The sequence below is a fragment of the Scatophagus argus genome, chromosome 8 (assembly GCF_020382885.2).
Source record: "Scatophagus argus isolate fScaArg1 chromosome 8, fScaArg1.pri, whole genome shotgun sequence".
NCBI lineage: Eukaryota > Metazoa > Chordata > Actinopteri > Scatophagidae > Scatophagus > Scatophagus argus.
In genome coordinates, this window is record NC_058500.1 from 17,675,575 (window position 1) to 17,701,496 (window position 25,922).

The following is a 25,922-nucleotide window of genomic DNA, read 5'->3' on the forward strand; positions in this document are numbered from 1 at the left end:
CAACTTGTAGCAGTCTGTGAGTCTTCAGTGTGCTCACATCAGTGATGTACTGAAGTACCATCTTTGAGCAAAAGTGAGTACACTGAAGACTTCTTCAGAAGCAGTTGTCTTTTCTTGTTTATCCTCGTTTTCTGGACACATTTTGGCACAATGCGAGAGCTTTTGTCTCTAGTTCAGTCAGAGCTTCACTCTGCCTCCCCTCCTCTTTCTGTTTCTCTGTTACTGCCACTAGCATCAGGGACAATTGTCACAGTATTCAAAACACAAATGTTGTGCTTCCCATACTGTTGCTCTGCCTGACTACAGAAGTGGTCATCTGGAAACACATCAAGCCCCAGTGGCCTAATGGATAAGGCACTGGCCTCCTAAGCCAGGGATTGTGGGTTCGAGTCCCATCTGGGGTGAACAATAGCAGAGTGGCGCAGCGGAAGCGTGCTGGGCCCATAACCCAGAGGTCGATGGATCGAAACCATCCTCTGCTATCTGCATTTTACTTGCATGAAACAGTCTCTGCCTTCTGTCATCTGAATAACAAAATAAGACAGATTAAAACAAAATTACTGTCACTATGAACGAGTGAACAGCAAAATCCAACCAGACTTAATGATTTCCACCCAGTACTGACTAAAATGTCTCTCTTTGGGTTACTTGCCTTCACTGAGCCAAATACTTCTAACCCTGGAAAGCTGGGAGCAAGAAGCTTCTTGTCAACTGGCTCTGTTAATGCTGGGTTTCCCATTTGAGCTACGAGCATGTTTACGTGAAAGAGGCACAGCTGACAAATACGAACAGATTCATCGGGAAAGAACAACAGAACTGATTGTCCATGGTGACTGTCAGCAGAATAACACAGCTGAAGCACACTGGGCCCATAAAGCAGAGATCAATGGATGGAAACCATCCTCAGTTTTGGTGTTGTACAGATGGCAGAACAGCATCTCCCACTGCATACTGACTGTTTTCTGAACCCATATTTGTAGTCACCTGCAACGGAGACTTCTTCAGAAACAGTTGTCTTTTCTTCTTATCCTCATTCTTCTGGACACATTTTGGCACAATGCGAGAGTTTTTGTCTCTAGTTCAGTCAGAGCTTCACTCTGCCTCCCCTCCTCTCTTTCTGTTTCTCTGTTACTGCCACTAGCATCAGGGACAATTGCCACAGTATTCAAAACACAAATGTTGTGCTTCCCATACTGTTGCTCTGCCTGACTACAGAAGTGGTCATCCAGAAACACATCAAGCCCCAGTGGCCTAATGGATAAGGCACTGGCCTCCTAAGCCAGGGATTGTGGGTTCGAGTCCCATCTGGGGTGAACAATAGCAGAGTGGCGCAGCGGAAGCGTGCTGGGCCCATAACCCAGAGGTCGATGGATCGAAACCATCCTCTGCTATCAGCATTTTACTTGCAGTGAAACGGTCTCTGTCTTCTGTCATCTGAATAACAAAATAAGACAGATTAAAACAAAATTACTGTCACTATGAACGAGTGAACAGCAAAATCCAACCAGACTTAATGATTTCCACCCAGTACTGACTAAAATGTCTCTCTTTGGGTTACTTGCCTTCACTGAGCCAAATACTTCTAACCGTGGAAAGCTGGGAGCAAGAAGCTTCTTGTCAACTGGCTCTGTTAATGCTGGGTTTCCCATTTGAGCTACGAGCATGTTTACGTGAAAGAGGCACAGCTGACAAATACGAACAGATTCGTCAGGAAAGAGCGACAGAACTGATTGTCCATGGTGACTGTCAGCAGAATAACACAGCTGAAGCACACTGGGCCCATAAAGCAGAGTTCAACGGATGGAAACCATCCTCAGTTTTGGCGTTGTACAGGTGGCAGAGCAGCATCTCCCACTGCATACTGACTGTTTTCTGAACCCATATTTGTAGTCACCTGCAATGGAGACACATTTTGGCACAATGCGAGAGCTTTTGTCTCTAGTTCAGTCAGAGCTTCACTCTGCCTCCCCTCCTCTCTTTCTGTTTCTCTGTTACTGCCACTAGCATCAGGGACAAAGTATTCAAACCCACATGTTGTGCTTCCCATAGTGTTGCTCTGCCTGACTATAGAAGTGGTCATCCAGCAACACATCAAGCCCCAGTGGCCTAATGGATAAGGCACTGGCCTCCTAAGCCAGGGATTGTGGGTTCGAGTCCCATCTGGGGTGAACAATAGCAGAGTGGCGCAGCGGAAGCGTGCTGGGCCCATAACCCAGAGGTCGATGGATCGAAACCATCCTCTGCTATGAGCATTTTAATTGCCGTGGAACTGCACATGCATACCAATATAACATAGATTAAACAAACAATTGTGGTCACACTGAATGGGTCAAAATTGCAATATAACTAGAATTTCAAATTGATTTGTAATTGTTATGAAAATGGCATCAGAAAATGCATGAAAATTTGGAGTGGGTCATGGCAGACATAGAAAATGGAAGGTTTGGTTTCACATTTTTGGCAAAGGGTGGATATGTTAACTGTTGAGTCTGTGTCACACAATGATATGCATTCATATCCTTAACAAAGTCATTTATCATTCAATAGTAACTCAACACCCTGTCTGTTTGTTTGCTTAATTCCAGGGATTTGACTTAACACAGATCATGGCACAGACGTACATGCAACAGGACCCTGTCACCAAACAGTGATGTTCCCACTGACCCTGCTGCGACACATCTGTGATTCAAAAAATAAACTAGAAGTAGATGTTACAGATTGTTTACGTATCATGTAGTGTTTGGCATGGCAGTAGATATTGCATGTCATTAATTTGTGTTGTTGTAAGACTACTGTCTGTACTGTCTCTTCTTCTACCATTTTTTTCCCCTTCTTGCTTCTGTCAGCACAGGTTCTAATGTTTTGAATGTGCCCTCTGTGTTTATTGATTAAAATACTCTCTCAACCACTCAGCAAGCAATGGACATTTATAAACTTTGTTCTCTGCCCTTGGATTCATTTCCTTGGTATGATACACCTGGCAGGTACCATATAACTACAAATCTATTATTTACAAGGGCGATAAGAGGGAAGGATCGTTAATGATTGTAATATTATTTTGTTATCACAATTACTTAGTGGTAATATTGATTTTATAGAACATATGGTAGCTCAAAAATTTTTGCCAATTAATTTTTAAAAGCTGTATTGTGTACTCAGTCATTATCTTTTTATTTGTTTGAAAAAAAAAAAATTAAAAATTATGCAACAAAATAAAAGTTATTTATTAAAAGAATTTCATTTCCTTGTTCCTGTTCCAGTGTTTGATTAAAAAAAAAAACTGTACAGAGTATATTTGTCTGTTACTGGTAAACAATTTCTAACAAACCACAATGTTTGATTAGTCTTTAGAGTATCCATCCTAACATATGACACAAATGGAGGATTGTTTTGTTTGCTGAAATTTTTTTGTGGGATTGTGGGTTCGAGTCCCACCTGGGGTGAACAGTAGCAGAGTGGCGCAGCGGAAGCGTGCTGGGCCCATAACCCAGAGGTCGATGGATCGAAACCATCCTCTGCTATCAGAGTTTTACTTGCATGAAACAGTCACTGCCTTCTGTCATCTGAATAACAAAATAAGACAAGATTAAGATTAAAACGAATAAGCCAGGAACTGTATTTGAGTTTCATCTGGGGTGAATCCTCTGCTAGAACAGCTCTTTTACTGGCAGCTATGGTCTCTCTGTCATTGCTCTGTGACTGACTGACACAGTGACATGGATTAAACCCACATTTGCAGTCATTATGAATGGGTCAGTGATTGTCATCTTGGGGCATGTCTCTCCAAGCAACTTCAGTTTAGTCTGCAGACAGCAGAGGGGTGCAGCAAAAAATGTAGACACAATAAGTGTAGGCACATACAAACTGTGAAAGGTGTTAATGGCTTTCTTCTAAAATAAGAAAAAATAAAAATAGGAATGAAAATGAAAATGCTTATCTGCCATCCTAAAGCCTTAAGCATCACCCCAGGATTTTTCTTTTTCAAAATCAGCAGTCACATTGTACTTTCAACATTCAGTCTCATCTGGGTTGATTTCCTGAGTAGAGATGAAAGGAAAAACACATTAAAATATCTTCAAATACTATTTTCAGTAAGATGTTGTGTAAAAATGTCTAAAGAGTACACGTAAAAGGATCAAAAAGTGACAGAACCAGAGATACCTTCCTTATGTGTTTCCAGAAACACAAAATCAGATACATAAAAATCTTTTTCTGATGTCAGAATATATTCTAAAAGGATTTTTGGCCTTAGGGCTCATAGACCAAACCATAGAAAATAGATTTAGAAAATAAATCTCATTTTCTAAATAAGCAAAAGAGAAAAAAAATTCTCTCTCTAAATTTTTTTTTTTCTCAGTATGTCTACAAATGGACTTGGAAGTGAGACAATGCACACCTTCAGAGCCCTGGGCAGGGTCTTGAGGCAGCGCTGGACAGCATGATGGACTGATGGGAAAAGACAGGAGCTGGGCAGGTTGTCTGCTATACAGCCTTGAAGCTGGGATAACACGCTCTCTGTTGACAGAACTTAGAGAGCATCAGCTTTACATCCATCCATCCATCCATCCATCCATCCATCCATTCATCCATTCATCCATCCATCCATTCATCCATTCATCTTCTATACTGCATATCTGTCAAGGTCACGTGGAGGGGGGGTTGTTTATTTGCACAGTAAACAAAAGTAAAGTATCAAAAAATACAGTTTGTTTACATTCAGGCTGTCGGATTGCATGTGTTGGTGTGATGGTCGTATATAGTGTACAGAAATAACACACAGGTTGGGAAAGCAGTCACTGTAGCTACACAAGGTTCAGAGGGGAAAAAAGTTTCAAGCAAAGCTGCAGGATGGCAGAGGTGGTGGAAAACTGGCACATATGGAAGGCACAGAAGGAGAGACACTCTGTAGGACGTAAGTGAGTATGAAACATGAAGCTGACCTGGGCATGCTGCCAGAAACACACGGACACCCCGGTCCTCCAAGTCCTCTACAACCTGATGAATGACACACACACACACAGACACATCCAAAATACACCATAAAAACTTTTTATCTACACACAAAGAGTGCTGTTTAAATGATCCACAGGATCACGTGGATTTAGCACATGCATTTACGGTGTATCCAACTTGCATTTGCAAGTTAAATAGTTCAGGTTAAATAATATGTGGGTGCAAAGTAAGACTGAAGGTGCAGGAGTTGTATTTAGTAAATTATAGGGGTGTAACAAAAAATCAAACCAATCAGAGTGGCATCTCTCATTGCCTTTAAAAGCAAGGTGTGCCTGCACCCAGCACATAGGCATCATCAACAACTCCACCTGACTGCATATGAGCAAATCCACCAACATTTAACTGTGGAGGAGGAGGAGCAGGAGGAGGAGGAGGGCTGATGTGTGTGCTTGCAGTGGTGGAAAGAAACTATGTACATTTAGTCAAGTATTGTTCTCAAGTACAAGCTTTAGGAACTTACATTTTAACTGAAGTGTTTTTCATGCCACTTTCTGCTTCTACTCCACTATCAGAGCATCAATAATGCACCTCTGCACACCTAAGTTTAAGAACAATATGGCCACCGGTGCAAAGATTAGTGCAACTACATACATTTGTTATTCACATAGTGTGGCTGCTGGGTGTGAAAATAACGACTGTGTTGAAAGCCTAATGACTGTGTTGTGTGTTGCTTGGTCCCAGGTGTAAGATGGGGTCCATGGTTAAATTCAAGCCCATGTTGACTCCGTGAAGCCGATACATGAATTTTTCTTTCTTTATCAGTCAGGACAAAGTATAGGAAGAGATAACAAAGTCATATCAGTACAACTGATAACGTCTGTTATTTAAAAGCTGTGAGAGGTGTGTGTGCATGTGTAACTGTAACATGCAATTAATGGATATCTGGGCTGGTCTAGCCTTAAATAATAACTTCTCGTAAACGCCTGATCAACAGAAAGGAGTCTTTGTGAGGGCAGCCAACTGGCAGGGGAGGACTGATATTCATTGGAATAACCTGCACTCCTTTTTATGGACGCCCTCCTGTCCAACACAACAGGAAGAATGAAGAATGAGTAAGGCAGTATGAATAAAGATACACTCAGGGTAAGTAAGTCACAAGTCAAAACAGTGTGTCAAAATGATGAAATATTAATTAAATTTTGTGTATATTAATAGTAACATTTATAATATTTAACTTAATAACTCATAAATTTGACTTAATTTGACATAATTCAGTCTAATAGTCATAACAGGACTTACATATCTGATAGACAGACTTTGGCCAGTTTAGACGCATTGTGTCAATCACATGCTCACATCTAGGGGCAATGTAGAGTAGCCAATCAACCTAATGGGCATGTTTTTGGGATTGTGGAAGGAAGCCAGAGTACCCAGAGAAAACCCACGCAGGCACAGGGAGAACATGGAACATGGTCTGGGCCCTTCTCCTCATAGAAAGGCCCAGATTCAAACCTGGAACCCTCTTCTAACCACCCCACCACTGTGCCGCCCTCCACAATAAAATAAAGAATGAAAATCAATCATTATTAAATGGTTTTGGTCATTTTAACCAATTTTAACCATTTTTTTTATTTTTAAACCAAAATGAAAGTGAAGATGAGTTTCCTCATTGTATTCCATTCAGTTCTTTGTCCTCACCTTGCAAAGCGCTAACATGGACACAGAGTCCATGAAGCTGACAGAGCTTAGATCCAGAACCAAGCAATGAGTGTGTGTTGAGGTTTGTGCTGAGGAGGAGGAGGAGGAGGAGGAAGAGGAGGCAGTGTGGACTCCAGCTGGGTTCTCTGTCTGATCACGGCTCACCGTCTGAGGGTTGTAAGGAAAAGTTTCACATGGAAAATTAACTTTGTGTAATACAAGGCGTATCACAGAACTTCTTCAAACAGTCTTGTGCATTTTTTCTATTCTAACCAGCTCAAAGCACAAAGCATGCACATATACCAGTTGCATATACGCACATCATATCATCACCAAGTGCAGGTGTTGCCACTGAAAGTTGTGTCCACATATTGATGTACAGTATGTCATAAAAATGAGTACACCCTTCACATTTTTGTAAATTTTTTGACAATTTTTTTCATGGTAGAGCGCTAAAGAAATGGAACTTTGCAAAAGTGATCCACTTTCCAAAACTTTCCAAAGTGTCAGTATCTTGTGTGATCTCTGTGATGGAAATTTTGTATGCTTTGTAGTAACAATAACATAATGTTTACTTTTACCTCATACTTAATGTAGTTAATCTGTAGCTTTAGTGGTGTAGTGTTATAGTGACCAACTAATGACCTGATGAACTGACTGTTATAGCCCCATTATAAATAACATCCTGGGTAAAGCAGAGGGCAGGTAGAGATCTTCATCTCACAAGAGATAAACCTGAATTGGGGTACTAACAGTTATTACATCCTGTCTATTTTTACTTCAACCTGTGAAGGAATGTCTTTGAAGCTCCAAACAAAGAACCATAGACACATCAAAAAGTATAAAATGGGATGAAGTCTTCAACCAGTGGGGCACAACTCTGAACTGCTTGCTGCCGTGTGGTTCTGTGTGTTGCCTCCTCTCTAAAGAGTTTAAAACATTTTGGTGCATGCTATCTTCCGGATGTGTTGTGTTTTCCTTTGCTTAAGTCACTACAGGCAGAAATGAAATTTCCGTAACACCACCATTATTTTCCAGCACTGCCTTAACCCTCTTGGGCATGGAGTTCACCAGAGCTGCACAGGATGCCACTGGAATCCCCTTTCACTCCTCCATGACGACATCACGGAGCTGGTGGATGTTAGAGACCTTGCGCTGCTCCACCTTCTGTTTGAGGATGCCCCACAGATGCTCTATAGGGTTTAGGTCAGGAGACATGCTTGGCCAGTCTATCAGTTTTACCCACAGCTTCTTCAGCAAGGCAGTGGTCGTCAGAATACTGCCCTGGGGCCCAGTTTCCGAAGGCAGAAGATCATGCTCTGCTTGAGTATTTCACAGTATACGTTAGCATTCATGTTTCCCTTGATGAACTGTATCTCCCCAGTGTCATCAGCACTCATGCAGCCCCAGACCATGACACTCCCACCACCATGCTTGACTGTAGGCAAGAGACACTTGTCTTTGTATTCCTCACCTGGTTGCCGCCACGCATGCTTGACACCATCTGAGCCAAATAGGTTGATCTTGGTCTCATCCGACCACAGGACATGGTTCCAGTAATCCATGTGCTTAGTCTTCTTGTCTTCTGCAAAGTGTTTGCGGGCTTTCTTGTGCATCAGCTTTAGAAGAGGCTTCTTTCTGGGACGACAGCCATGCAGACCAATATGATGCAGTGTGAGGCGTATAATCTGAGCCTCCGACCTCCCATCCTTTCAACTTCTGCAGCAATGCTGACAGCACTCCTACGTCTATTTTCCATAGACAACCTCGGCATATAACGCTTAGCGCGTACACTCAACTTCTTTGGTTGACCATGGCAAGGCTTGTTCTGAGTGGAACCTCTACTCTTAAACCGTTGTATGGTGTTGGCCACCGTGCTTTGCCATGAGGTGCCATGTTGAACTTCCAGTGACCAGTATGAGGAGTGTGAGTGATAAGACCAAATTTATTTCCATCTGTTCCCCATTTACACCTGAGACCTTGTAACACTAACGAGTCACATGACACCAGGGAGGGAAAATGGCTAATTGGGCCCAATTTGGACATTTTCACTTAGGGGTGTACTCACTTTTGTTGCCAGTGGTTTAGACATTAATGGCTGTGTTGTTTTTTTTTTGAAGGGACAGCAAATTTTTCAAATAAACTGTACACAGACTACTTAACATTGTATCAAAGTTCCATTTCTTTAGTGCTCTGCCATGAAAAGATATAAAAAATATTTACAAAAATGTGAAGGATGTACTCACTTTTGTGACATACTGTAGCGTCTATGTGGAGGAGATGAACCGTGGGATGCTGCTCATCTGGATTCCTTTATTCTCCTAATTACAATCATAATAATACTCCGCAATCTTGAACTCTTTCACTCAAAATCATCTCTTATTTCACTGATGCTAATCACCCGCTTCTCTCTTTTTTTTTTCTTACTAATCATCCATCTTACTAATCATGTTCATTGTTCACCCTGTGTGTTTGAGTGTGCTGGCACCTGTCGGATCTCTGTGAAGACCAGCTCCGAATTGGCAAAATAAATGGGACTGGAACAGGACAGTATAGTTATGCCAGGAACTTGCTTTGCCTGATGAAAAAACAAATAACGGAGACACGCAGCACATGCCTTTAACACTGTACAGCGCCCGCAGTATATAACACAATAGTGTTCTGATATTAGAATAGTTTAAGATTTTTCTACATTATAAACAACAACACAAAAATTAGACTCTAAACCTTTTCGCTTTCTATACTCATTCAGTACAATATAGCTCAGTACAAGTATATTAAGTATATTATACATATTTTACTCTGATAATTCATCACATATTCTTCCCCTAAAGCTTGAACCTAAGATCATAGATGTTATTCACATTTATTTGGACATACTGATTAGAAGAAATTAGATGTAGAAAGAAATATCAGAGTTAAAATAAAAAAAAAAACCCAATATTTTCACTGATCCTTAAACCAAACCACCAAGCTTTAGCTTCAGCCCAGCCTTTTCTGACAAATGTCCTTGTTCCATCTTTAAAAGGTCTGCAAGTTGATTTTCTTGAGTTCATTAGTTAGTTATGTAGTTAGTAAATGCAAAAAGGCTATACAATACACCAACTGGAGACACGATCAACCTTCTATTTTAGTTCATCTGATATTAAAATTAATGTTCAAAGAAAATTTTTAAAAATGCAATATGTACAGAATTAATTCATAAAGGGGAACTTTAACGAAGAGAGTTGTTGCACACACCATTGCTAATGCATGAAAGATACTTGACAAAATACACAAAGGGAGCTGTGCAGCAGGACAGCATAGAGAACAGAGAGCGAGAAGGTGACAGGAATTCAATGATGCTCAGAGCCCAACAGATTGCCTTTGGTGACATTTTGGTGTTTTGAAGTGTAACAGATGGTGGTTTTCAGCCAGGGATTTATTTTTAGCGTGTTTTGGATGCATGACAATTGTACCAATGCAAGTGGTTCATTAAGTTTATAAAAGACTGACCTTCACTGGGGAAGTTGGTCTGCTAGTCTACAAGCTGATTACACAGCAATTTAAAGCCCTTCAGCTGTTTTTAAAGCTGTTGTCTAGCATACTTTTGTCAATTCAAACCACCTTAATATTTATTTTCATTTGAATAACATTTGCATATACATATATGGTCTAGTTGAAACCTACTGATCAGACTATTACTTTCCTGTCTAATATACTGTCATGGAAGTTAACATAGTATATTAACATAGTATATTAGTGCAGTTGTTAAGTCGTATATTTATGCTTATTATTGTAGACCACTGAGGCTTGATGGAATAAATGCTAAATATCCCGAACAACTTGTGTGAAATCAAATTTACAGCTGAATGTGACCAAGACAGGCAGATAGAAACATGGTGAGTGCATTCAAAGCATTGTTTGGAAAGACTGTGTTTCATGTATTTTCCCAGTTAATTTAAACCCTAACTTGACTCAATTTACTTTTAACTTTGAATCAAACAGTTCAAGGTTTGTTGTGTGACCTGTGAGACAGATTGTGTTTACCTCAGTGTAGAGCTCCACATCTCTGTAACAGTCTGTATCAGGAATATGACCCAAAACAACAGTGGAGGAGCTGGAAAATGAGGGTGAGATGAAAGACGGGAGAGAGACAGAGGGGAATATTAATGAGGGTGCAAGTCTGCCTGGGAGACAAGTGAGAGGAGGGAAGGACATGCAAAACCTTTAAGATGTATCATAAAATGTGACGAAATGAGTCAATGAATAAATGAGTGGAGACGAGACAAATCCACACAACATCCCTTTAACACATACAGACTCAGATGATAAACAAAAAGTACTCCTGTACTACCCAGCTCAACTCTTTAAACAAATAAACATACAATATGCTTATAATTATAATACATATGCTTATAATACAGTTTTCATATTCAGCATCTGCTATACCCTTAAACCACCGTCTCAATGTTTGCTCTAAAAATGAAGACAAATTTTCCCCAACCATCTTTGCTTCCCATCATTGCTTGTGTTTTCCATTGTGCTCTACAAAATAAGACATCAGTATTTAACAATTCATGACATCCACAAGTGATATTTACTGACTCTCGTGTCCTGCAGACGAGTGCGAGCAAAGAGAAGATGATAGCTATAGCCAGACCCAAGTCCAGGTTAAAGATAAGTGTGGAAATCAACGAGACTACCCACACCAGCTGGAGGAGAAGAAGAAGAAGAAGGAGAGAGGACCAGGATGAGAGGGAGACGGGTGCTGTTCATAACCATGGTTCTATGATATGAGCTTAAGTAATGATGATGATGATGGTGTGTGTGTGTGTGTGTGTGTACATCACCATGTCTAATCTGTCAGACTTCCACAGCACACACACATCTTTGAACTGAGCAAGTATCCCCTGCAGGTTCACCACGATGATCACTGCCAACACTGCCTGCAACACACAGCAAGGATGAACACTGGCTGAGACGCATGAGTCATCCTGACAGTGAGTCTCATCCAGATGGAGCTTGACTTGACATTTCTTAAAACATCTTCACTGATATGCTCTATTATTCATCATGGAAAGCCATACTGACTGAAGGACTGCCAACACAAAAACTTTTTGGGCCTTTTTTTCCTGTAACAAAAGCACTGACTCCGCTATCATATCTCTTCTGTAGATTGTTTTGTTCTCTCTGTTGTGCTCTGTTTGACAACAACAACATAAAGAACTGATGACAGAAAGATGACATGTCTATGGGAAAACAAGATAACTGTTAAAATGGAGCTTCTGGTAATTTGAACCCATGCTCAAAAACTTGATGATGAGCATAAATAACATTTGCACTTCACCTTTGGCAGCTGCTCAAAGAGGTGACCAATCTTCAACAAGATGGTTAGAATCATCAGAGCCGACACCAAACCTGCCAGCTAAGTCAAGAGATTAACACACCAGGAGGACAATAAGAAGAAACAGAAAACAAGAAACAAGAAACGGAAAACAGACATCAACAAAGAAAAGACGATTTCAAATCTATAAAAAGATTAGATATTAGTTGATGTTATTTCAATATACAATCTCTAACAATGTGCAAAAACAAAGATGGTTTTGACTTTTTATGTCCTTTGGAATAGAATACCTGTGATTTGACACCAATACTATCCTGGACCACACTGCGAGAGAAAGAGCAGCTGACAGCAAAACACTGGAACGTTCCTCCTATGGTGTTACACAAACCCAGAGCCAGCAGCTCCTGGAGAAGAGACACGTAACAGCAAATTGAAATGCATTGCACTGAGGCTACAGAAAATCTGTTTGCAGGATCACTCAGGACAGCTGCCTGGCCTGTTGATTATCATATTTTAATCTATTCAAAGCCTAAAATGAATAAAAATAAGAGATAAAATAATTTGGAGTCAGATAACATTGTTCCAGCATTTGTAAGGGTTCATGAAAAGCTTACAGATTTAACATAATGATACTGTTGAGTCAGTGGCCTGACGATTCAGTTAGGAATTTGTTACAATTCATCAGAATTTAGTCATTCATCTTTAAGAAGACACTAAAGTCAAGACTCCATGTTCATCATTCAGGATTTTTAATATGCAGATTTTGAATTTTAATTTTAATTTCCAAATAACTTACATTTATTTGCAGAAAAAACATTCTTTTCAATCATAATTAATATCTTGCAGCTGCGCGGTGCATGTTTGAATGGCACATGTTCATCTAACCAGAACGTTAAAGGAAAATTCAGCCATTATTTACTCACCCTCATGCCGATAGAAAGTCAGGCGACATTTGTTAGTCCACAAAACCTTTATGGTTTTAAAACAAGTCCCCAGCTGCTTGTTTAGGAGTATACTGCAGTGCTGTTTTGCTACGAAGCTCCAGAAATGTTTTGTGGGTTTCACTTGACTTTCCATTGGCATTGGGGTAGGCAGATAATGACTGAATTTTCATTTTTATGTGAATAGCTCCTTTAATGCTTTTTTGTCATTGTGGCTGAGGATAGAAGCTGAAACATCTTTGTGCTTAGTTCTTCCTGTGTCAAAGCTTTTCTTAAAGTGTAAACAACTAAACAACTTTCTCTGACTTTCTCCACACATTTTGTAAATTTATTGTTACCTGATTGCTAATTTTTGCTAAATTTTGTTTTCTGGTATCTTGTTCGTAATTTCAGCTACCTTACATGTTTAATGATGCCAGAACATAATATGCACTGCATTTGGTTTGCTCTGCTTTTTAGCCAGTGAGAGTAAGTTAAAACTGCCACGAATGTACCTGACGGAGATCCAGGATGTAGTTGTGTTTGTGGGCAAACATTGAGCCAAAAACTGAGTGGAAAGTGAAGCCAACCAGAGCCAGAGACAGAGATGGAATGAACAGCTCTCTGGCCTGAGAGAGAGACAGAGAGGGAAGGACTGGGGAAGACAGCCTGATGGAGGGGAGGAGGAAGAGGAGAAAGATAAGAGATGACTGCTCAAGTGAATGACTAATGGATCATTCAAAGAAAATAAATATACAGTAATGTAAAAAGGACGCCATAAGGAGGTTACAGTGTCAGAAAGATGAAGACAAAAGAATCATGGAGCTTTCAATGATATAACTCATATATATTGATTTATCAATAACATACACAATATATTGGTAGGTAAGATTTTTATGCATAACATACTTTTTAATTCAATAATAAATGATTATTTCAAGGCTTTAAAATGAATTTTTCCTTATAAACAGCATTATGTCACAACACAGTTACAATCAAACACATGTGCCTGTGTTGACCAGCTTAACTCCAAATGAAAACTACCTCAAAATTCATATTGCATAAAGACTTTAACAAAATAAAACTCAACACATCTCAGAAGTCTCAGAAATTAGAAATAGAAGGCTGACAGAGAAAACAGACAATGACACAGTTCTACTGACCCACTGGGTATGTGTCCCACCACCTGGACTCTGTACTGTCCAGCTAGATCCATCTGCACTGACAGGATGGTGCCCAGGACAATCTGTGGGAGAAAAACAATGGATGTGGCATTTCTGCAGAGAATGTCCAAACTGGAAAACAACAATATCCAGTATTCTACATCTAAATGTCAGATCAATCAATCTGTTCATACACGAGCACATGGAAGTACACAAACACACACTTGATCATTATCAGACTGTCTGTCCACTGATAGTGTTGGGTGGAAGCCATTTTTCCATAACTGAGGAGATGATGATGACCTCCAGCCATGTCCTCAGTGGCCTCCAGTTTGTTGGTTTTGAACTCTGTGTCATGTTACATACAAAGTTCAGTGTTTCAATTTTGCCTTGCAAATGCTGTTGATCTTTGTTCTGGATTTCTATTATTTCACATCTCTGTTTACTATACCTCAGCAAACCATTAAATATCTTGTTATGGCTTTATTTATTTACACTGATGAACAGGTAACTACTATATTCAAAACACACTTTCTGACAAAGTTGCAGAGAAGGAGATGGTTTTTTAACTTTTTTAAAAATTAATATCAAGCTAAAATAATTTCTTAAGTTTTCATTGTGAGTTCTGCACAGTCATATCTGAGGTTTCAGTTACAATGATGTGCAGTGAATTACGCTGAAATCTGAAAACAGTAATTACAATAACTGATCAGATCAAAAACATTCTAACAAACATTATATTAAATTTCAAAAGACAGAATAATGGTTAATCAGTGGCCAGGTGCTGATATTTATTGTCTGTGGGAATTTGAGGTTTTGTAGATAAAAACAGATTTTTATATAATTATGAGTCATTTGTCAGTTCATCACTGTGGCATCTGTCCATCTGGGTGCATCTTATGGGCATGACTCTACTGAGTGTGAAGATGCATCTGTGTGTGTGCGTGTGTGTGTATGTGTGTGTGCGGGCGTGAGTGTGTGTCCCTCACCAGTATAAGTTCGCATGGTATAACAACAGGCAGCTTGTTCTTAAAGCGCTCATTTAGCATCTTTCCTCCGATGAGTATCGCCACGGAAAGCACAGAGACTGACAGAGATCCTGGTACAGCATCAGTCACTCCGTGCAGAACATCCTTAAAAGCCTGGAACAAACATTTTGTCGTTTAAAAATCCAAAATATAGAAACAGGTAACTTCAGTGACTTAAAATTTGACTACCATATTGTAAAAGGTAATAATATTTATTTAAATATATTAATTCTATTCATTATTATATTATTAGTTTCTCTATCTGCTATCACTAGGACATCTATCGGTGCCCTGCAGTCCCCTGCGTTTCTCAGGAATCAGTCCAGTGCACAATGGGGTCTATGGGCTAGTGAATCTGAAAAAAAACCACCACCTGCAAACAGCTGATAAGCAACCCTGACTTTTTCCAAACTCAGCCTACACCTTGAAATTCTGTCCATGCAGAGCTGACAGGGTCAATCCTTGGGGGAGTTTGATGCCAGCTTTGGATTTGCCCTGTGCAGTGCCAGGAGTAACAGCAGAGCTATCGCTCACTCACAGCAGCAGTAGCACTCGCAGCAAGAAAGAAAAGACTTTGATTTCCAAGGCAACACTTTGGCAAGATAATGAAATTCTTCAGGTTCTAAGGGGTTAATCTGAGGTGTGGAGACATGGTAAGGCTCCAGTCCTGGCCAAGAGATGGGATACAAACCCATCATCTGCCTGCAGTGTGCATGTAGCTTGTACTTGTGAGCCTCCAGGCTGTAGCCAGTGAGAGCACTGAGGACACACCTTTAGCCACTGTAAAAGTCTCATGAGAGCTGCAGATGTCAAATGCTTACAAAGGTTGTTTTTATCTTTGTTAGACTGATGCTAGTCCATAGGGTAGTATGTGGCTATCCATTTAGCTAATATAATGACAGAAATACCTAGGCCCATCTTTCAACTTTCCAGACTGATTAATTTAATGCATATGAGAAAACCAGCTTAGAGAGGACTTATATCCACCGAAGAGGCCAGATATCAACCACATAACTGCACTACAACAGCTTGTATGAATTCAAAGCCTTGCTCATGGATACTTGAGGTATACGTGTGGTATCACCACAGTGTTTCAACTGACCCAAACTGGAGCCAGCAGTCCAGCATGTCTCTGTGCGGGTATCCCAGTCATCAATGGCAGCTGCAGGACGATCACATGCAGACCTGCAGCTGTAGTGTAGCCTCTGATAACAGGATCAGACAGCCAGCGACACACATTGTCTGCACGCAGCAGGTACAGCAGGAGCTAAAGAAACACACACACAGACACACACATATATCTTGTCTGTCTCCTCGTATAATTGTTGAATATCTGTGGAAAATTCTGACTCTTTAACGCTCTTTACAACACGATAGATAATGTTTTACATCACTGAAAAATATTCAGCCATCAAACTCTACTTTAGATGCTGAAAACATCTGGATCGACTTGAAATGTGTGGACAGCACCTGAGTAAAATTTCTGTTCATCTCCCCAAAGAGGATTTAAATTCTCAGCAGTGTGGGAACAAAGTGGGGATCTTGTCATTGTCAATGCACTGGTGACGCCTGCAGGTTGGTCAGAAGAGCCTGCATGGAGCAGGCTGGGATCTGGTGGAATAACGTGAACGTCCGACACATTTCAGAGGAATTTAAAAAAAAATTTCAAAGAACAAAACTGACTCAGAAATGGACATTACATCACCAAACCCTCAAGCTGAGCTCTAATGAAGAAGAGTTAGTGCTTCAGAGAACACAGATGGTTGTGTGCACACAGCAATAAATACAATAATTCAAACAAATGTGATACTTTAGTGAATTCCTACAGGGAAATTGTCTTTTCATCTACTTGTCTCCATAACGAGGCCAGAGGACAGGGGTGCGTACCAGCACAGCAGTGAGTGTGTGTGTGTGTGTGTGTGTGCGTGCATAACGTTCATCCACATATTGTCTAATGTGAGATGTGAGTGTGTGTACCTGTATGAGGCCACAGAGGAAGGTGAGTTGTACAGCCACATTCACTTTAGCTGCTTCCACATCAATCTGACTCTCTTCAACACCGTTGCTAAGCAACTCCACGTTGGCTGTCACAGACCCTGTCATGATGGCCAGGAAAGCAAAAGTACCTGTCGCACACAGACAGACACACAGACCTTATGCCATTGGCTCGTTGATAAAGGGTCAGGTTCCAGAGTAATCACACAGATTTATACTGTGAGTACTACATTATACTGTACTTTGACTAAACTGCAACGGTATAAAAAGAGTCAGATTATTGTAGAACTCCTCTAAGTGTTTTCTACAATTAAAATTGGGATGTTCCTTACGTATGTTAAAGATGTTTTGTGCCACAGTATTTTTCACATGCATATCATCAGTATTGTATGACGGCACAGAGCACCAAACTGACATGGATGTCCTTCCAGAAAAATAAAGATTGACAGTCACCGATGGAGAGGTGCCTGGAAGTGCCGAAGATGAAGTAGATGATCAGAGGATAGAAGGAGGTGTAGATACCAAACACTGGAGGAATTCCCACCAACATGGCATTGGCCATACCTGGGAAAAAAGAGAATTGGAAGTTAAAAGTTTGCCTTGAATGATTACCAAATCTAACCTAAGAGCTCTATTGGCATGTTGCAAATGAACAGCTAGTGCATGTCACTAAAAGCGAAGGAAAAGCATGTATCATTAAAAACTCAACCGGTCAGAAAAGCTTTATTTCAGAGTGGCGGTGTGAGAAGGTGAGCACCCCCCTTCTCTCTGTCTCCCACGAGGGACGCGATTTGATAACGTGGCCTGCGAGGCAGCGTCGGACAATTAAAATTTAAAAAGACGTTTCAGACTTTGTGGCGCATATACACGCTGACGCGTGTGTGCGCACACACACACACACACACACACTCCCAAGCACACGGAGAAATGGACTCTATCGTCAGTTTATGTATGTGCAAGTGCTTGGTGACATGTTTGGCGTGGCGTGCGCCATGGACGCTTCGGCGCTGAAAAGTCTGCCCGCTGCGTCGCTCACCTTCCACAACCACAACTCACCCGTATCAGTTTTCTCCCCGGTTTAGCATCCGGGCGTGTGGTGGGGTGCCCACTGCTCGTCCACCTCTTCATTTCAGTTTGTAGAGACTCTGGTTTTTCATGCACTCATGGTCACCTGCACTCCCGGTCCGACTCCACTGCTCCTCTGCGGAAGCGCGCGCCGCTGCAGGGGCGGACTTTATTGGGCCCAGGGCAAGGGGGCACGGCCCATTGCACTCAGGGGGTTTTTATTTTTCTATGGTATTGGCTATGTGGTGTTTGTATAAAATTATTGTGTGGTGTGTACATATTTGGTGTGTGGGTAAATTAACTTGTGCATTATTTATTTGTTTGTATCCATTTATTATGATTATAGTATTGTATGGACCATTATGTTTATTGGTAATCCCCTCAATAATGGTTTGGACCATTTGGGCTCTACAAGCAGCCCTATTTAAAGGAGCCTCATTTTGCACTTGTTGTTCCTTGGGAGAACTAGTATGTGCTGTTGTGAGAGTTGGTTATCGGTGTTCAGTTCCTGCATTATTCCTGCATTTTGTCTGCCTGTGAAAACCTTGTGTTCTGGGAGATTAAAAGGATTTTTCCTGGCACCTGACGCTTTGCTGCCTCCTGTTTTCAACCTCTTCTGCCTGAATCCGGTCTTGCCGAGATCCCGTTATTCGGGGAGACCACTCTGGTCCCTCACATTTGGTGGCAGCGGTGGGATCTGTGGCCATCGGAGAAGCTGGAAAAAAGAGTTGGAATGAGAGGTCGAGCAGGGAAGCGAGGCCGTGGGGCGCAAGACAGCCGAACTGGGGTGAGCATGGATTTCCCCATCCAGACCCCAGTGGACACAGAGGAGGAAGAAGAGGTGCAGACAGACGGTGAGGTCGGGGCCCAGGCGTCGGGCGGAGAACAGCCCAGTGAGTGTGACCTAGCCACCCTGCATCAGCTCCTGGTCAGGACCCTTCAAGCCCAGGAGAGGGAGGCATCGAAGCAGGAACAGAGATGGAGGGGTGTCCAGCTCCAGCTGAATCAACTCAGGGAAGATGTTGATGCTGACCGTAGACGTCCACCTCCAGCACCACCTATGCATCAGCCAGGGGGTCACCATTCCCCACTGGGCAGGGTACCAGCAGTAGCTCCAGCAGCACCAGTATCTCCAGCAGCAGCAGGACCAGCTCCTGCACCAAGGGCCTGGTCCAGTGCGGCGATCCCCAGATTTGAGGAGGGGGATGACATCGAACAATACCTGACCACATTTGAGCGGCTAGCTATGGCTTACCGCTGGCCAAGAGAGGACTGGGCGGTGATCCTGGTGCCCTACCTCTCTGGCAAGGCACGTAGTGCGTATGTGGCAATGGACATAAACCATGCGATGAACTATGATCGTGTGAAGGAGGCCATCCTAAACAAATATGAGATCAACGAGGAGGTGTACCGGAGGAGGTTCCGTGAACCAGACGTCAGGCCGGGAGAAACGCCTCGGGAGCTGTACACCCGCCTGAAGGATCTCATCAACAAGTGGATTCGGCCGACAACGAAGACGATTGACGAGATGATGGAAACCCTTGTCTTGGAGCAGTTCCTGCGAACCCTGAACCCCGACATCAGAGTTTGGGTGAAGGAGCACAATCCGCAGGATGGTCAGAGGGCAGCAGAACTGGTAGAGAACTTCATGGCAGCTCGGCGGGGCCACAAGACCTTCCGGATGGAGCCACCACCAAGACCAGCAGCTCGAGGTAGGTCTGAGGGGTTTGGTCATGGGAGTGGTTCAAAGACTAGTGAGCCCAGTAGACAGCCTGTCCGAAGTTCGTTGCCCACAGTTAGGTCCAGAGAGACCCGGGAACAGAAACCTACTGCAACGGTGGTTTGCTATCACTGCCATCAAGAGGGCCACATTAAGCCCGAGTGTCCGAACAGGAAGCCCAAGCACTCCAGCCATTGCTGTGTCCCGAGACAGGAAGAGGGTGACACAGGGTTGGTGGGGAGGCTTCAGACTGAACCAGTTGTAGTTAATGGGAAGAGGGCTATTGCCCTGTTGGACACTGCAAGCACTCAGACATTAGTGCAGCCCCGCGTAGTGGAAAAGAGAGACTATTTGCCGGAGGGAAAACTGAGAGTCTCTTGTGTAAATGGGGATGAGCATGAGTACCCGGTAGCTGAAATCTACCTGGAGGTCAGAGGCCAGACTTACCAAATGACAGTGGGGGTGGTTGAGAGACTAAGCCATTCTGTGGTCATCGGCCAAGACCTCCCTGTCCTGCCTGAGCTAGTCCAAACAAGCCGGCCCATCAGCATGGTAGTGACGAGGGCCCAGAGCCGGGCACATGGTCCTGAAGAGCCTGCTGATGAGCCTGAGTCCACTAGCTTGTCAGAGCTGCCATTTGTCGAGGAGGACATCACTCCTCCTGCCAGAGTGAAATGCAGGAAGACCCGCAGGCAGCGCAGACAGGATAGGTTAGTGGGGACATTGCAGAGATCTGAGGAGCTACCGGTTAACCAACCAGATGATGAGTGGGTGAAGGGGGTAGATAATTTTGAGCAGCTGCAGAGAGAGGATCCCACTCTGCAGAAAGCTTTCGAGAAGGTCACCCACATCGATGATGTCCAGACAGAAGTCACTTCTGCTTTGTCTGGGGAAAGATATATATTGAGAGACGGACGATTATATCACCAGCCAGGGGAAGGCAGGACTGAGCAGCTAGTGGTGCCCAAACAGCTCCGGGAACAGGTGCTGGCTATGGGTCACAAAATCCCGTGGGCAGGTCATCTGAGCAACACCAAGAGCCATGAGAGAATAGCAGCCAGGTTTTATTGGCCAGGGCTCTACAGTGATGTCTTAAATTATTGCAAAACCTGTCCAGAATGCCAGCTGACCAGTCGTAGAAAGACTAGCCCTTATCCACTTCAACCACTTCCTGTCATCGAGGTGCCTTTTACCCGTATTGCTATGGACATTGTAGGTCCCCTGGAGAGAACACAGACAGGCTACCGGTACATTCTGGTAGTCTGTGACTATGCTACCCGTTACCCAGAGGCCTTCCCTCTGCGCAAGGTAACAGCTCGCCCCATAGCACAGGCATTGTTGCAACTCTTCTCCAGGGTGGGCATCCCACAGGAAGTCCTTACTGACCAGGGCACAGCTTTCCTATCAAAAACAATGAAACAGGTTTATAGTTTGCTGGGTATTAAGGGAATAAGAACCACTCCATACCACCCTCAGTCCGATGGCCTGGTAGAGCGTTACAACCAGACGCTTAAAAGCATGTTGAGGAAGTTTGTGGCAGCCAATGGGAAAGACTGGGACCGCTGGCTGCCCTTCTTACTTTTTGCTTACCGTGAGGTCCCCCAGGCCTCCACGGGTTTTTCACCCTTTGAGCTGCTTTATGGCCGACAGGTTCGTGGTCCCTTGGACGTCCTGAGAGAGGCCTGGGAGGGACCCAGGTCTCCCAAGACTCACAGCATCTTGGCTCATGTGCTGAAGATGAGAGACAAGATGGAGGAGATGGCAGAGCTGGTACGAGCGAACCTGGGGCAGGCCCAGACTCACCAGAAGTCCTGGTACGACAAGGCAGCCAGGCAGAGGAGTCTCCAACCAGGGCAGAAGGTTCTGCTTCTTCTGCCCACCACTGAGAACAAGCTGCTTGCCAGGTGGCAGGGGCCGTACAAGGTGGTGCGGAAGATGGGTCCAGCCACCTACGAGATTGATCTTCCTGGGAAGAGAAAACCCAGGCAAACCTTCCATATTAATCTCCTGAAGGAGTGGCATGAGAGGCAACCGGAGTTGCAACTCAGTATGCTGGCAGTGGCAGAGGGGGAGGAGAGTCCGGAGCAGTTCTTTCCCATCAGCCAGCAGTCAACCACCCTAGACCTGTCGCACCTGACTCCTCAGCAGCAGAGAGGGATGGAAGCGGTCATCCCTGCAGGTCTCTTCCAGGAGAGACCGGGCTTCACAACAGTGGTCGAGCATTCCATCCCTCTGAAAGACACAACTCCGGTGCGGCAGCGGATGTACCGGGTACCTGAGCGTCTCCTGCCATGCCTCAAGGCGGAGGTGGAGGAGATGCTGGCCTTGGGGGTGATCGAGAAATCGTCTAGTGAGTGGAGCAACCCAGTAGTGCTGGTGCCCAAGAAAGATGGTACCATGCGCTTTTGTATCGACTTTCGAAAAGTGAACGCACAGTCTCACTTTGATGCTTACCCTATGCCGAGGCTGGAAGACTTAATTGAGCGCCTGGGTAAAGCATCATTTATCACCACCTTGGACTTGTGCAAAGGGTACTGGCAAGTACCCCTGACTAAGGAGGCCAGGCCCTACACAGCCTTTCGTACCCCTCAGGGGCTGTTTCAGTTCCAGGTAATGCCCTTTGGTCTGCAGGGGGCACCGGCCACTTTTCAGAGACTGATGGACATTGTGTTGGCTGGTACCGACTCTTTTGCCGCAGCCTACCTAGATGACATTGTGGTGTACAGTGCAACCTGGGAGGACCACCTCTGTCATCTAGGTGAGGTGTTTCAGCGCATCCAGAAGGCGGGCTTGACCATCCACCCGCAGAAGTGTGCCCTGGCGAAGGAGGAGGTGCGGTACCTTGGCCATGTTCTGGGCCGAGGAGTGATTCGGCCGCAGCAAGAGAAGGTTCAGGCGGTACTGGACTGCCCACGGCCCCAGACCAAGAAGGATGTCCGGTCGTTCCTGGGCCTAGTGGGGTGGTACCGCCGGTTTGTGCCGGACTTTGCACGGCGAGCGGCACCATTGTCAGACTTGACCCGGAAGTCGGGATCCTCCAAGGTCCAGTGGGGGGAGAAGGAAGAGCAGGCGTTCCTGGACCTGAAAGAGGCGCTCTGCAGAGACCCAGTGCTCCAGAGTCCTGATTTTGGACAACACTTCACTGTCCAGACTGATGCCTCCGGTGTTGGTCTTGGGGCAGTGCTGCTCCAAGGAGAAGGTGACAACAAGAAGCCTGTGGCATACATCAGTCGCAAACTGTTTCCTCGGGAGACCAGGTATGCAACGGTTGAACTTGAGTGTTTGGCTGTGAAGTGGGCTCTGGACACTTTGAAATATTACCTCCTAGGTAGAGACTTTTCTTTGGAGACTGACCACCGCGCCTTGCAGTGGTTGGGCCGCATGAAGGACTCCAATGCTCGTGTCACCCGCTGGTTCTTGGCATTGCAGCCGTATCGTTTTACGGTGCGGTACCGGGCGGGAAAGGAGAATACCGTGGCAGACTTCTTGTCTCGCCACCCAGTTGGCGAGACTCCAGAGGGGTAGGGAAATGTGAGAAGGTGAGCACCCCCCTTCTCTCTGTCTCCCACGAGGGACGCGATTTGATAACGTGGCCTGCGAGGCAGCGTCGGACAATTAAAATTTAAAAAGACGTTTCAGACTTTGTGGCGCATATACACGCTGACGCGTGTGTGCGCACACACACACACACACACTCCCAAGCACACGGAGAAATGGACTCTATCGTCAGTTTATGTATGTGCAAGTGCTTGGTGACATGTTTGGCGTGGCGTGCGCCATGGACGCTTCGGCGCTGAAAAGTCTGCCCGCTGCGTCGCTCACCTTCCACAACCACAACTCACCCGTATCAGTTTTCTCCCCGGTTTAGCATCCGGGCGTGTGGTGGGGTGCCCACTGCTCGTCCACCTCTTCATTTCAGTTTGTAGAGACTCTGGTTTTTCATGCACTCATGGTCACCTGCACTCCCGGTCCGACTCCACTGCTCCTCTGCGGAAGCGCGCGCCGCTGCAGGGGCGGACTTTATTGGGCCCAGGGCAAGGGGGCACGGCCCATTGCACTCAGGGGGTTTTTATTTTTCTATGGTATTGGCTATGTGGTGTTTGTATAAAATTATTGTGTGGTGTGTACATATTTGGTGTGTGGGTAAATTAACTTGTGCATTATTTATTTGTTTGTATCCATTTATTATGATTATAGTATTGTATGGACCATTATGTTTATTGGTAATCCCCTCAATAATGGTTTGGACCATTTGGGCTCTACAAGCAGCCCTATTTAAAGGAGCCTCATTTTGCACTTGTTGTTCCTTGGGAGAACTAGTATGTGCTGTTGTGAGAGTTGGTTATCGGTGTTCAGTTCCTGCATTATTCCTGCATTTTGTCTGCCTGTGAAAACCTTGTGTTCTGGGAGATTAAAAGGATTTTTCCTGGCACCTGACGCTTTGCTGCCTCCTGTTTTCAACCTCTTCTGCCTGAATCCGGTCTTGCCGAGATCCCGTTATTCGGGGAGACCACTCTGGTCCCTCACAGGCGGCTATGCTTGGAAAGTCCATCCATCCATCCATTTTCTATCCCGCTTATCAGTCAGGGTCGCGGGGGAGCTGGAGTCTATCCCAGCTGACTACGGGCGAGAGGCGGGGTTCACCCTGGACTGGGCGCTCGTCAACTATCAAAGTCACTGCCAAATATCTTCCATCTTTGCTACCTTCCATACATGTATTCATCCAGTGCATCTTGCACTGATCTAACCTGCAGCCAGCTGTTACAACACTGAAAACAAATGTTCAGTAGAAAAGATTTCATAGATGCATTTCATGTTTTTTCCCTTGAAATTGTAAATTATACTACAGAGGTCCTTGAAGTAGTTTGTTATGTTTGTTTTTTGTTTATGGTAATGATGTGTTTATATCTGACAGTACTTCCAGAGAGATTTAAAAAGACAGGTTAAAGTTTAAAAATAAAACATGATGTCAAATACCATCAGTACAATGATAAAAATAGGTCAAGTGTATGAACCTATTGTGGAAGCTTGTAGTTGTTTAAACCCCATTAAGACTCTATGTGATTATCATCTGTTGCTGCGTCCTCACCCTGTGGCAGCTGCATGATCCCAACACTGACTCCAGACAAAAGGTCTCCAATGGCATTTTCTCTCATGGAGTAGGAAGGCAGCCATGTAAGGACAGGAAAAAAGCCCAGCAAGACGCTTTTCAACCTGGGACCAGAACACCTGGAAGAACACACACAAACACAAACACAGGTCTAAGGAGTAAGAGTTTTGGGTAAATTGCCTTAATAATCTGCCCATCAAACTGACTGCGTGCTCAAACTGACACACAGCAAGGCCAAAAAAACAAACTTGTCCTTTGACTCACCAACACTGTGCTTTCACCCTCTCCAAAAATGACAAGGACTTCTTTTCCACTCGCCCGCCAAGGACATCCAGCTGTGCTTTGTCCAGGTCAACTGCAAGATAAGGCTCCCCGTAGTGACGAAGGCCACTTTGCTCAATGCTGTCCATCTGAAGTCAAACACTTCTGGCAGTACACAGAAGTTTAGGTTTTTTTTTTCGTAATTGTCTCCTGCACTGTTCTTTATGCATGTAAAATGTCTAGATGAAGTTTCAGGACAAAGAAGAGGACGAGTAGTCGTAACTGTACATATAACCGAAACAAAGCAAAGCAGTGACTGACTGAATCTGCTCAAAGTACCAGTACAAAAAGTTCACATGTGCAACAGCGTGTATGAGAATAACAAACAAACACACACACACACACACGGAGCTCCACAAACTCTCACACGTGAGTCAGACGAAGGTAGAGCACAGCCTTGAACTCTGCACATCACAGCGAGTTTACAGCCGCTGTTTTCCTCCCCTTCACCCCCCCCCCGCATTCAGTGGTTTTGAATGCCTCCATTATCACGGCCCAGCTTTTAGAAACCCGTGGTGTGAATGTGTGTGTGAAAGAGAAAGAAAAAAGAGAAAAAGTGAGAGAGAGAGAGAGAGAGAGAGAAAGAAAAAGAGAGCAAATGAGTTTTAATCTATTTTAATGTA

General features: G+C 43.9%; 1 protein-coding gene, 1 long non-coding RNA gene and 7 other non-coding genes across 16 annotated transcripts in view; 8 read left to right on the forward strand and 1 right to left on the reverse strand.

Moving 5' to 3' along the window:
• LOC124063735 overlaps positions 1-3,534 on the forward strand; it is a 20,887-nt gene extending 17,353 nt beyond the window's left edge. For all 6 annotated transcript variants that reach the window (XR_006844141.1, XR_006844145.1, XR_006844147.1 and 3 more), the window contains one exon: positions 2,586-3,534. This is a non-coding gene — a long non-coding RNA (uncharacterized LOC124063735). The remainder of the gene's footprint in view (positions 1-2,585) is intronic.
• Positions 332-404, forward strand: trnar-ccu. Its single transcript has one exon. It is a non-coding gene; the product is annotated as a tRNA-Arg (tRNA).
• trnam-cau lies at positions 411-482 on the forward strand. The gene has a single exon. It is a non-coding gene; the product is annotated as a tRNA-Met (tRNA).
• trnar-ccu lies at positions 1,241-1,313 on the forward strand. Its single transcript has one exon. It is a non-coding gene; the product is annotated as a tRNA-Arg (tRNA).
• On the forward strand, positions 1,320-1,391 carry trnam-cau. Its single transcript has one exon. It is a non-coding gene; the product is annotated as a tRNA-Met (tRNA).
• Positions 2,096-2,168, forward strand: trnar-ccu. Its single transcript has one exon. It is a non-coding gene; the product is annotated as a tRNA-Arg (tRNA).
• Positions 2,175-2,246, forward strand: trnam-cau. The gene has a single exon. It is a non-coding gene; the product is annotated as a tRNA-Met (tRNA).
• trnam-cau lies at positions 3,450-3,521 on the forward strand. The gene has a single exon. It is a non-coding gene; the product is annotated as a tRNA-Met (tRNA).
• A 7-nt stretch (positions 3,535-3,541) lies between the features above and the next one.
• Positions 3,542-25,651, reverse strand: LOC124063725 (solute carrier family 26 member 6-like). Of its 3 annotated transcripts, XM_046397669.1 has the most exons (18): positions 25,243-25,649; positions 24,958-25,097; positions 17,537-17,647; positions 17,066-17,214; positions 16,191-16,355; positions 15,050-15,202; positions 14,061-14,143; positions 13,413-13,566; positions 12,268-12,381; positions 11,981-12,058; positions 11,484-11,579; positions 11,239-11,345; positions 10,681-10,750; positions 9,140-9,229; positions 6,652-6,819; positions 4,941-4,995; positions 4,397-4,515; positions 3,542-4,037 (listed from the first exon to the last, which is right to left on the reverse strand). In XM_046397669.1, the coding sequence occupies exons 1-18, from the start codon at positions 25,386-25,388 to the stop codon at positions 4,008-4,010; spliced, it is 2,028 nt and encodes a 675-aa protein (XP_046253625.1). In that variant the 5' UTR covers positions 25,389-25,649; the 3' UTR covers positions 3,542-4,007. The 3 variants fall into 3 exon arrangements, with proteins under 3 accessions (XP_046253625.1, XP_046253624.1, XP_046253626.1); XM_046397668.1 differs by lacking the exons at positions 3,542-4,037; positions 4,397-4,515 and having other exon boundaries at positions 4,566-4,995; positions 25,243-25,651; XM_046397670.1 differs by lacking the exons at positions 3,542-4,037; positions 4,397-4,515; positions 24,958-25,097; positions 25,243-25,649 and having other exon boundaries at positions 4,566-4,995; positions 17,499-17,624.
• Between the last annotated feature and the right edge of the window lie 271 nt (positions 25,652-25,922).